Source organism: Lipotes vexillifer, unplaced genomic scaffold (genome assembly GCF_000442215.2).
Source record: "Lipotes vexillifer unplaced genomic scaffold, Lipotes_vexillifer_v1.1 scaffold521, whole genome shotgun sequence".
In the NCBI taxonomy this organism is placed as follows: domain Eukaryota; kingdom Metazoa; phylum Chordata; class Mammalia; order Artiodactyla; family Lipotidae; genus Lipotes; species Lipotes vexillifer.
Genome location: NW_006778737.1, coordinates 44,130 through 57,220, shown reverse-complemented (window position 1 = coordinate 57,220; position 13,091 = coordinate 44,130). Strand labels below are relative to the sequence as shown.

The following is a 13,091-nucleotide window of genomic DNA, read 5'->3' as shown; positions in this document are numbered from 1 at the left end:
TCGATGGAACTGCGGCGCAAGGATTCTGAGGGGATCAGGAAAGGGTTTGGAGGCAGGCCTCATTGGGCCTGATTGAAATTTGCCATCGTCAACAGGTACCTCCTGCAGAGCTAAGCCAGCAGGAGAATTCGGAGTAAAAGAAGCCTCCTTTTTTTTCATTTTTCCTCCTTGGAATTGCCTCACCTTATCCTTACATCGCAAGAAAGAAGGTCTATTTGAAAACGTTGCCCTGATTTGTTGAATGGGAATGAATAAACCTTGCTAATAGAAGTGGTCAAGTGGCATGGACAAATGGTTCTGATTTTGCAGGGCCTGCCAACTTATTTTGAGTGCTGCAGAATCAAAACAATAATAATAATAAAATTAGAAAATGCTAAACAAGCACAAAACAAACAAGCAAGCCACCATACTGGACTTTAAAATGTATAGGAACTTTATTAGGGAACAAGTTGAAATGAATGAAGCAACATTCAAGCACATTGTGGGGCCGGGTGGAGGTGGCAGGAATGGCTGTTGACAGCTGTGGAGTCACTAACACTCAGGCACTCCCTGGTGAACCCGGATTATAATCAGCATAAATCTAAGTGACTGCTGGGGCAAAGAAACCATGCTACAAAGTGTGGCCTGTCTTAAGGTTATTTTGGCTGACAGTAGTTGCCACCATAGCTGCCACCAGAGGGCCCCACCCTGCTCTGGATTTCTGCTTTATTACTATCCTTTGGAGGCCATGGTCTACCAGCAACTAATTTTTCCATGGGAGCAGAAGTACTTTCTTTGCAGACCTCCCTTTGTTGCAACTGTAAAAAAAACTTTTCTGAATTTTATTGAAGTGTAGTTGATTTACAATGTTATGCTAATTTCTGCTGTACTGCAAAATGACTCAGTTATACATATATATTCTTTTTCATATTCTTTTCCATTATGGTTTATCACAGGATATTGAATATAGTTCCCTGTGCTGTACAGTAGGACCTTGTTGTTTATCCATCCTGTATATAATAGTTTGCATCTGCTAATCCCAAAGTCCCAATACTTCCCTCTCCCACCTCCCCTCCGCCTTGGCAGCCACAAGTTTGTTTTCTATGTCTGAGTCTGTTTCTGTTTCATAGCTATGGTTGCAATTTTTAAACCTTACTCTCTTTTTACATTAGTGATTCATATTTGCATCAACAAGTACAAAGAAGAATATAATAGATTACCTGAAATCTCTAAGCTTAGAAACAAACCTGTTATGCATATTTTGATACCTTTCCTTCTAGTCTTTTTTTCTATGAATATTCATTTAGAAACCTACATATAGTTGGGATTGTATTGTATTTATCATTTACTAACCTGCTTTTCTCAGTTAGGATTTCATGAACATCTTTCTTTTCCATTAAATCTTTCCATTTAGTATTAAATGTCTGACCAACATCTCAACAGTTGGATGCCTGCAATTTACTGTCCACTTTCTTTGCAACACTTACACACACACACACACACACACACACACACACACACACACACACACACACCATAATTTATTTAACTAATTTCTTTGAAAGGTGAGGGTACATATGTGTATGTTTGTATATGTATGTACTTGTGTTTATATACATGTTTGTGTGTATATCTATACATATAATATGTATATACACATTTTTCTGATTTTTATAAACAACACTGATGAATATGTTTATTATATCCTTGGAATAAATTTCTCTGGACACATCCCTTATTATATCCTTAGGATAAATTCCTAAAGTGAAATCACTGGGTCAAATGCTAATTCATGAGATACCCTGAATGTAAAGGAATTTTAAAAGTTTTTCTCATATGTTCAAAAAAGAAACACTTTCCACCAAAATTGAAATAATTTCTAAACATCACCGTTGGACAATAAAAGTTGTAAAATTTTGATGCTCTGGCTCTTTCCAGTACAGTAGCCACTAGACATATGGATATTGAAATTTTAATTTTAATTAATTAAGATTATGTAACATTAAAAATTCAGTTCCTCAGTGGTACCAGTCATATTTCCAGTGCTCTATAGCCACATGTAGCAGTGGCATGTATATTGGAAAGTACAAATTAGGACCTTGTCATCATTGCAGGAAGTTTTATGGGACCATGCTGCTCTGATATCTTCATGAGTTCCTTTATAATTGTGTTTGGAATTTAGCATATTTTGTAGGTGATTAATTTGGTTTGTTATAAATAGATTTCTGAGTAAAAAATGTCACCGTTCCATTGAAGGTGAAAAGTGTTGTCTTTCTGAAAACGTTAAGAAAATGGAAATTCAGCACTTTCTCTTGCTTACTCATCCTCTCATAGGCTGAAAAGTAAGAGCTAGTGTTCAAACTAACATCACTGTTGATGATTACAGGTTACTGTGCACTTTCTGTGTGCCAAGCATGTAACTATTGTAAGTCAGGTATTCTTCATAAGGACTCTGGGAGGTGCAGCTGTTATCCACATTTTACAGAGAAAGAAACTGATGTACATAGAGCTCAAGTACCTTTTTCACGGTCAGCATGTGGCTGGATCTTGTTTGGGACCTAAGCCCTCTGGCTTCAGAGTCCACACAGTTAGCCACTCTCTGTACTGCTTCTCAAGAATGTGAGACTCTGTTAGGGAGAAAAAAAAACAGCTCTTTGCTGTGCTGCAGAACTGTGCACACATAAAGTAAAAATGCCTCCCAGTTGCTCAGTAAGTATCTACACCAGACATACACAGAAGTGTATATTCACAGCCTTTTTCTCAGGGAGGTTCTACTGAGCCAAATCAGATCTGGAATGAAGAGTGCTCAAGGGCCTTCTGGAGAAACTGTTACTCATCTGTACTCCAACTCGGAATCTGTTCAGTCAGAATGTATGTATTTTACACATTTCTTCTCCATCCATCCTTTATTGTGATGTGAAATTTTGTCAGTAAGCCTTGGGGGAGTAGGGGGAAAAGGGGGAGTTTAAATTGTAGTCAGAATCGAAGAGCTCAAGCCCAAACACCCTCACTTGATATGGGTATTTGTTTGCAGCTGAAGGATCAGAGGTGACACTTTTAAGCAAAGCTCCCAGAAGTTTAACTTCAGTGAGGAAAAAACAAATCCCAAACACAATCTTAAGGGTAGCCAGGTCCAGGCAGAAAGCAATCTGGGGATTTTCAGTTTCAACCTTTTCCAAAAGGTGTCACTCTAAGGCAGCAGTGGGGAGGTGGGAGGGCGGTGGAGATAGAAATGTCAGATAAGAGTAATTGGAAAAATAAGATTAGTAGTCCTTGTTTTAACAGATCCTTCGGCCCACAGCGTCACTGTCTAAGAAGTTGTTGCTGTTGAGGAGGGAGGGTTTCAGCGTTTATCTTTACCTTCTGATCTTAGTGTGACCTCCTCTGTGCCCAGAGCAGAGCTGGGCCAAGTCCCAGCTACTCCCACAGGACCAATTCACATTCCAGTTTTGCTGTAACCTGGGATACGGGGATTTCCTTGGCTCTGTTCTGGTGCAGACTGAAAACTACCATCCTCTTGCACTCAGGATGTAACGAAGACAGAAAACTAGGATGGATGGTAAGGGGAAAGGCAGAAGAGCCTGTGTATTTTTTAACATATGGTTTTAAAAGCTGTTTTAAAATTCCACATCATTAACACAAAATAGATACTAACTCAATACTGACATATAATTTAAGAAACAAACTGTTTTATCAAAACATTTGAAGGTCAGCTCTTGCCAAGTGAGCCTCTTGAAAAGCACTGGATGTTGCCACGTGTCAGGAAGAAACACACAGAACAGGGAGTGCGGCTCTTGGCAGATAACTGAGAGAGAAGCTGGTTTTCAGATATTTAGTTAAACAACACAAATGTATGTGTAAGTTTAAGTCGACACATGTTTAATGATTTAAGGTCTTAAACAGGTTTTTTATTTTATTGTTTTAAAGCTCCACTATTCACTTTAAAAGTTTTGACAGTTTCTCCAGAGCTGGGTGTAAGCATTAGACTCTTTAGAAATTCGTTTGATAGCTTCATTTTTCTTAAAGTGTACAGAGTTAAGAATTATTCAAATACATTTGAATAGTCCTTGTACCTTAACCATTTTATAAGAGAATTTTTATAATCTGCCACATAGGATGACTAATAAAATCAGAAACGACACACAATTACTTAGGGGTTTTTGTTTTGTTTAGTTTAATTGGTGAGACCACGTAGTCATCTAGCTTGAAGAAACCTTTAATTACTATGTTGTAGTTATGTAACACCAAACCAATATATATTTTAAAATGTAATCTTAGTTTTCTAGATATAGGATCAGAATTCCAGTCTTACCATATTTGGGGACCTTTTAGGAAATTCTTCTAAGTGGAACATGTTAAGTATTATATAAGATTTCTGAGGTTGCTGTGAATCTCTTTTCATCAAGGATAGCCTTTTAGGAATAAGACAGCCTTTCTAAAACTTTTTTACCCCCAGGAAACATTATTGTCGGGTGAATTATCAATAGATGTGCTTCCAAAATAAGCAAATGCTGTGTTGAATAGACACACATGGGTTGCTTTCCTGCTGGACTTCTCAAAAGTGTTGATTGGCTCATAATCATTGTGATTCTTCAAGTAGCAATTCCCTAATGAACAGAACCACATGGCTCCCAGCCTGGGCCCCCCGGCACATGTTTTTTCCCTCCTCTTCAGCAGGCCGCTCCCACTTACCTGCCTTAGGGAGGTGGGCCGTGAGGCCTCGGGCAAGACTGGCTTTGGTTTAACTCTTGCTCATCACTCAGCCCTTTCCTTTAACAGTTTTTTTTAAAAAAATCACTATTGTAATTAAAAAGTTGTTTGATTCAAGCTTGCCTGCCAAACCAGACAGCTTCTGAGGATGAGCCTGTTGCTTGCGTCTAGCAGAATGCCTGGCACATAGGAGACGCCCAGTGAGACGAAGTGGTGGAATGATGAAAGGACTGCACATCTCCCAGGTCCCGGGCAAAAAGCGAGTAGAATGCAGAGCAGGATTAAAAGCTGCTTGCTTCGACCCCAGCTCAAGGCCTGGGACATTTTTATTGTGCCACCTAGAAACTCACGGGTTCCTGGGTGCTCTTGGTGGCTGGTGGGGTGGCACTGAGCATAGGGGTTCCATCCATTCAGGAGCTGAGTAACTGAGCCCTCTTGTCTCCATAGCAAAGAGAAGGCGCTTGAGGCAAACAGAGAGCAAGAACTTGAAGGGCATTTGGTGAGGATGGCAAGGGGACCACTGATTGATGGGGTAGGAAAGTATCAAGTTCAGACTTACAGTTCATCCATCATTGCACTAAGTGGGCCAAAGGAAGGTGTTTCAGAATCACATCTTTGCATTCCCCTTCCTCTCATTCCTCAGGTATTTTTTGAGTGTGGACACTGGTTCTGTGTCGGGGCTGAAGGGCCTTCCACGAAGAGAACGGAGACGTGGTCCTTGCCCTCTGGGGATTACAATCCAGTTGTAGCAACTAAGCACACACATGAAATAGTTGTGCAGAAATGTGAAGTGGTGTTCAATTAGGTGGGAGAAAGTCAGGTGCAGACGGTAAGAGCTGAAGGCACTTGGGTTGGGTGAAAATAATGTGGCCAGGAACCCATACTAGGGACAGTGGTAACTGTCACATACTGGACACTTCCAGGGTTTCTAGCAGAGAGGGTTGGATGCTTTATGGGTATTATCTCCCTTTATACTCATGCCAATCCTGTGTGGTAGCTTCTGTCTCCTCCCTATTTTATAGAGGAGGACCTTCAAGCTAAGAGAAAGGTCAGCGAATGTCCAGGGTTCCCAGACAAGTTTGCACTTTGGCATCACTTTGGAATCATCTGCATCTTTAATTACATACTGATGCCTGACTCCTACCCTCAAACATTTTAATTTAGTTGGTAGGATGTTACCATGGCATCAGGATTTTAAAAATCTTTCTAAAGGATTCAAAGGTGAAACAGAGTTGAGGAAGCATTGGGTTAATATTGTCCTAAGGTCACAGAGATCCTGTTGGTGGAGCCAAAACTTGATCCAGGTCTGCCTGTTATCAGAGCTCCAGATTTAATCACTGTACCTGTGAAGGAGGCCAGGGCCCTGTGGCAAAGACTAAGAGAGGCGATTTCAGTAATTGGAGGGGTTGGTATAGGGCAGTCCAGGGGTGTGTGTACATGTGTGTGTGTGTGGTTGACGGTAGGTGACACCAAGCACAAAATCTTGAATTCAGTAATAAGCAAACATAAAATGGGTTGAATACTTACTGGCACTTTATTAACAAGATCTGATACTTCTGTGGCACCAAGTACTTGGCATTGTTCTTAGGGCATCACACACGTTAACCCGTTGAATCTTCACAAAACCCCTTTGAGCTACGTTCCCACAAGGAAGGAACCTGGGCTCAGGAAACTTTTATAACTGACTCAGAAGGACACAGATAGTTAGTGGTAGGCTAGCTCCTAAGTTCTGTTTGTAACCACTATGCTGTGCTTATCTCTTATGTTAAGAATGTACTAAGTGTTTTCATATTTGCCAGTCCCTGCACTAAGGGCTTTACTTTGATTGCTTCATTTAATGCTTGCAGTAACGCTTATGAGACATACCATTGTTATAGATGAGGAAACTCAGACACTTTCCCAAGGCTCTATAATTAAAAAGTGGAGAAGCAGGTATTATTAGTACAGTCTGGTTTCATAATCCATGATTTTAACCATTCTCAGTATTTCAAAATTTTTAAAATTCAAATTAAATCTTAAGTGGAATGCTATCTATAAAACAAAGTAGAACGACTCCCTTTGAATGTGAGATAGTGGACAGAGATCTCTGCTCATTCACACTCCTCCCCCTCCACTGATCTGTCTATCAGTCCCCAGATGCCTTTTTGGAACCCCTGGTGCACTAGGGAACACAGTCTGAAGACAACTACTTTGGGTATCTCAGGAGCCCCTTGAGATGCTGGAACCAGACCAGTTGATATTTTTGACAAAATATTGATGGTTTAGGCATATTTTCCTGACAGTAGGGAGATGAGTTGTAACAGTAAATCCTGTGAGAAGTCTTGGAATCCCAAATCCACAGGGCCTAGTTCAAAGTCACATTGAGACACACAATCAAAACAGCTGAAAAAAAATCAAAAGGGAAGTCTAACTTTCAATCCGTATCTTTGGAAAACATTGAAGGGACCCCAGGAATAACTCCTAGAAACTTTTTTCCCCTTCCCTTTTTCTCTTCCTTCTCAATTATCTTATTCTGCCCTGAAAACAAAACAAAACCTCTGTGTCCCCAATCTCCAGGCTCATTATTCCTCTTTCTCTTCTCACTTGTATCTCCTTTTTAATTATATAAATCATTGTAGCCTGCCCTTAAAAGTATTATACTTTTGCACTCAGTTTTACAGGTTCACTCTGCTACCCATTTCCTAAAATCCAGGCACAGAACTGGCTGAGAGATAACCCTGGTAGGGGAGAAGCTGATCAGGCAAAGCCATGTCCTTATTTAGGGTAGGGGTGGAGACAAAGGCTAGGAACACACACAAACACACCCGCTTATTTTCAATCCTACCAGAAATGTGGGAAGGGAAGGGATCCAAGCTTGAAGCATCAAAAATAATGGTAGAAAGGGATGGTGGGTCCAAGAAGTATTCCTAAAACAGAGCTACAAGACTTGATGATGAATAGAAAATAAAAGAGGGAAGAGACAAATGTGGTTCTGAGATCTTAAACATGAGTGACTGAGAAAAGGTCAGGGCTACCAATGTGTTAGGGAGTGGCAGGTTGGGAGGGCTGGGATGGCTGGTAGGGATTTGGTTTTAGTTATGTGTGCATGGATCATTGTGAGTTTAAAGTGATATTATGACATCCAAACAGAAGTAATCAGTGGTTGGTTCAGTATATGTGAAAAATGTTAAGTGAATAAAAGGAGACAAAGGTTGGAAAAGTATCAGAGTTGAGAGCTGTGGAGACAAATCTCAATCCTCCTTCTGAGGAGGCACATGGATGAGGAAAATGTCTCTGGGACAGAGTCATAAGGGGAAAGGTCTAGTTATGGACCGCAGGAAGGTGAAGAATTTGCGAAAGAAACGGGAGATAGATTACCAATTTAGGAGAGCTTCGGAGAGCCCAAGGGAAGGGTTGGCTTTTAGGAAAATGGGGAATGGATACATCCCCACTCACCCATTAAACCATGTTTCAGAGAGACTATTTAATGAGAAGGAGAACTTTCTAATGATACATTTATTTAAAACTATTTAGAAAATTATATATAGCATTTCAATTATACATACACACAAATAGAGAGAGAGAGAGATGGGGAAATTAAGACAAACTGTTTAGAGTGTTTATCTCCATGTGGTGGGATTTTGGGTGATCTTAGCTAAAAAGAATGCCATTTAACCTAAATAAAAAGAAACATTTAAAAATTTCATATCTGTATCTTTTAGATTCTGTACGAGTGTACCTTATTATAAGAAAAAGTGTTATTTTATTGATATCAGTTAGAATAAATGATGTATAGGTTACATCATCTCACTTACTATCCATAAACATCTAATAGAATGAGCAACATAATCTCCTGCTTCCAGATAAAGAAACTGAAGCTGAAAGAGATGAAGGAACTTGTGTCAGTCATACAGTGAGTGATGGAGACATGATGCAAATCTGGTAGTTTTTAAGGCATAAGTTTCACATACATAGCCAGCTAAAATGTTACTTCAAATGAGGGGAAGAAGTTGGGGAGCTGTTTAGCTGTGCAGACTACACATTAAGAAAAGACATACGGCAAGAAGGAAGGTCCCAGTGGCCTGCAAAGGTAGAGCTTCCATGGGATAGCAAGAATAAGAAGCACTTCCTCTCCATGAGAGGGGACTGGGGGGTGGGGGGGGAGATGGAGGCAGGTGTTATAGAGCACTTGATAAGAAGTGTGACAGTTCATCAGTCAAGACAGCCCAAGTCAAGCTGGGGGGTAACAGCCCCTTATCTCTTGGTGTAGTACAACAGCGGTGCATACCTTGCTTATGTGATGTGGGTTGGCCTTGGGCTTCATTGTGGTCACTCAGGGACTCAGGCTGAAGAAGGCATCGTCTGAAAGATGCTTCTATGCTCATCATGGCAGGGAAAAGGGAAGGTTGGGGTTGACTGCTAGTACTTAAATGTTTCTACCTGGAAATGACAATGATTTTCTTGGCCAAACCCTCACCCAACTTAAAGGGAGAGGGAAGTGTTGTCCTACCATGTGCCTGGAAGGGGGGGAACTAGAATATTGTGAACCACCCGGTTGGCCATCACGGCGGGGGAAACATTTCTTGCTTTCTAATGCTCCTGTTTTGGTAGCAAAGGAAACAGTTTGCAGAACTCTAGAACATCTGACACAGGAGGTACCATGGCATCATCTGGGAAACTTGAGACGCCAAGAATCAAGTGCTTATTTGCCCAAAGTTACAGGTAGAAACAGTGGCTGAGTGAAGACTAGAACAGTGTATCTGAGGCCAGTGCCCCAGGTGGTCCAGTGTGCAGTCCTCAGTGGTCAGGCGAATTAGGAGTGAAAGGCCTTGGCCTGGGAAGCTATTTTGAGATTCTGCTTCCAAGGTGTTGAAAATAGCAGCCTCACCTCAAACTAAGAATTATTGACACTGGAAGCCAAAAGCATCTCCATCAGTCAAAGAAAGTCTGGATTACATCTCTCAGGTATCCAGGTTTTCTCCATGTGATTATTGCTGAAATGACCAGGGCAGCCTGCACGTCATTACGCTAAGGTGTAATTGTTAAAGTTGGGTTAATATAAAACTAGTTAGTGCCTGCCCTAAGGAGTCCGGGGCAGGTGAACTAAGAACTTGGAAACCCAGCTGAGTAGCATACTGTGTCTGTAGATTGCAAGCAGGTCAGTTCAATTAATGAGAAAGAGATTCAGCAGGTGAGAATCCTCAACACTCTCCCTCTTCTCTGAGATAAATAGTACATTTGGGATAAAGAACAATTGAGGAAAGGAAACGGGGTCGTGAGGACAAAGGCCATCCCATATGGAGGGTCAGGCAGACTTTGTCTGAGTTGGCACACTTGGAATGACCATAATACTAATATATTTTTTTAAACACTGCTATTGAGTATATCAACAGAAGGGGAAAAAAGAAGACAAAATGAAAGGAGAAGAAAAACCACCTCTGTTTCAGCCTCATCAAGTATTGCTTCTAGTTATATTTATGATATTCTGTGAACTTATAGGAGAAACTAAAAAGTTTAATTGCTTTTTAATTTTTAAATTTTGTATATTTCTGAAGTTAAAGAATAATGCTATTTATCCTACAGTTAAACGTGTAATTCTGTGACTTTCATAGGTTATCGTTTATGTTCCTTGCTTTTTAAACTGGTTTTGGTTTTGGCTTTTATTTACATTACATGGCCATCAAGTTTCCTCCTTCTATCAGGGCAAAATGGAGGGTTTCCTGAATCTTAAAATCCTGCAGTTTACCTTGGATGTGAACTATAATGCTTATTCTGAATACATTCCATGTAAAACTGCAGAAATTGTGTAGAAAGTCTTTATGAATTGGAGCTTAACATATCATTGACAAGTTTTGAAGGGCGTTCTGTTGACTTTGGTGATAGATGATCCCATTCTGCCAAGTTCAGCTGGAAGGGGTGACCCAAACATCAACCCTGGAACCTAGAAACTTCCTGAAACCATGGTTTTAAATCAGCGGGGTGGATGCAACATGCATCTGTGCAAGAGATGGCATTTCACCAGCTTGCTCCACGGAAGTCTCTGGAACAAAACCATAAACATCAGCCCTCATTGTTGTGTGTTGGCTTTTAAAAGCCTCCAGTGGTTTGGGGAGGATAAGGCCTTGCCTTGGGGCTCCCTGGTCCAATTTTTTGGGACCTGGCTGAAAACCCTGGATATTTGATAGTCTGGCTTATTTCTATGGTGTATTAGCACCCTATAAAAGTTACATGTCATTTATTTCAAGTTTAGAACCCTCTCAAACTTCAGGGGCAAACCAAACTTGAACCTTTTGTGGCTGGAATTCTGTTTACCTTTGGCCAAACCTTGCTTCCTGAATGTGAAACCTGGAGGTGAGGTGAGAGGGAGGCCCCCTGAGGCCCTTTGGACACCAAATCGCTTTTGCCAAACAAGGCTTTGATAGGTTAAAACATGAATGAATTTGAAACCCATAGAATAACTTCCTGTCAGAATACTCTGGGGCCTACACACAGAAGTATATTGTGCCGGGCAAAATGCACTTTGAGTGTTGCCTTCAGCCAACTGAAGTGAGGCAGTATCTGAGATTTTTGCCAAATAGGTTGAAATTGGGTCAAGCCACTCACCCTCCACTTCTAATAAATATATTAAATAGTTTCTGTAAAAGTTAGTGGATAATCCAATTTGAATGAGGACCTTGAGAAATTTGGACACTTCTTGTGTTTGAAATATTTAATTTTAACTAGTGACAAAGAAAGAGTGGATGCCAAGATACAATGCCCAGTTCAAGGATGGCTTTGATTCCTTTGTGTCTATTGTCAGAACATAGGCTAGCACGAAGTGCCTTGTGCTTGAATGGAGGAGAAATAACACACTGCGTTCCATGTGCTTTACAGATAGAGGAACTGATGAATGCACTGGAGAAGACCAGACAGGAACTGGATGCCACCAAGGCTCGCCTTGCCTCCACGCAGCAGTCTCTGGCTGAAAAAGAAGCACACTTGGCCAACCTCCGGATAGAGAGGAGAAAACAGCTGGAGGAGATCCTGGAGATGAAGTGAGTACCCAGTTTTGCTTTCCTACTCTCTCTTTTCTAACTTCTCTTTAGGGATGGGAACGGGAAGGCTAGAGAAGAGGGAGAAAGCTTGGAGAAATAATAATTTAGCTAACACTTGACTAGTTATTTCCATGACTACGCTTCTTAGTTTTTTGAATTATAGCTCCCATGTCCCAGTTTGCACATGTCTCACATCTGTTATTAAAAAAAAAAAAAAAAAAAAAATCCAACATTAGGTTTTGTGCCTCTGCGTTTTGTGGACGGCACTAATAGATCTGCCGAAAAGGTCTGAGTTGGCCAAGGGACAGAGGCCTTGTTAAGCACAATGGTAATTTAAGTCCTGCTCAGAGTTAAGTGGAAACTTTTCTGAGGAGGTATTTCCTAATTGTGACTATAACTTTGCTAATTATATTCTTTTCACTTGTGTACAATGCCTGGCTTGTGTTGGCGTTCATAGGGTCTCAAGGTTGGCACCTCTTTGTTTAGAAAGCAGGACTCTGATTTGCTGGGCCGATAAAACCAGGCTTGGAAATCCCCCTGCCCCCCTGTCTCCTTGGGTAGGTAAGGGCTGGGGGGGAGACTGGAATAAATGTCTTTGATTTAATCAATAAGGTACAGCTGGTTGTCGGGCAGTGGTCATTCCTGTAGGCCTGTGACACACCTGTCTTCAGCTAGTTCATTTCTTTCTTACAGTGAAACAATATCACCATGGAAAAACATAGTAAAGGTAATTTTACTCAGAGATTTTAGAGGTAATCAATTGCTGTGGATCCGTTTCTGAAAAAATAGGCAAGAAGCAGCATCTCCCTCTGTGAGTTTTAAAATGAAATAATCACTAAAATATAATTTAAATCCAACCTCCTGCCACAGTAAGGGGAAATGTACAGAATTATGGCATCTTAAGCCTGTAACATAGACTTTGAAATTGGTGGCTAGGTATGGAAGAATAACCTTATCCTGACCCTGCAAGTCTTACACATGGTTAACATTAAACCCAGGAAGCTTAGATCATGGAAAATATGGAATGAAATATTTTGAAGGATTTAATAACGAGGACAAAACTTTTATTCCTCGTCAACTACCTCAGTTTCTCCAAGACCAAAGAATAAGTAGTTTTATTTCCACTTATAAACTCTCATTTTTCCTAATAAAAGATGATATAATAAAAACAGATATTATTATCCTCAGTTTAGAGGTGAGGGAACTGAGACTCGGCGAGATTTCAAGTAATTTGCTTAAGGACATCTGGCCAGGATTAAAACCAAAATCTAATCAGGCTCCCTTTCTACTACCTCATTTTCTCATGGAGCTTATGTCACCTCCACCAAGTCCAGAACTTTTGTCTGTTTGAGTCACTGCAGTAATTATGCTGCCTAGAACAGTGCTCAG

At 40.6% G+C, this 13,091-nt stretch overlaps 1 protein-coding gene across 1 annotated transcript in view; it reads left to right on the top strand.

Moving 5' to 3' along the window:
- The window catches only part of ERC2 (ELKS/RAB6-interacting/CAST family member 2), a gene marked incomplete at its 3' end in the record, with an annotated part of 575,666 nt that extends 563,964 nt beyond the window's left edge, over positions 1-11,702 (top strand). The window contains exon 14 of the mRNA XM_007451771.1: positions 11,542-11,702. Within this exon, the coding sequence (XP_007451833.1) occupies positions 11,542-11,702 (161 nt within the window). The remainder of the gene's footprint in view (positions 1-11,541) is intronic.
- Between the last annotated feature and the right edge of the window lie 1,389 nt (positions 11,703-13,091).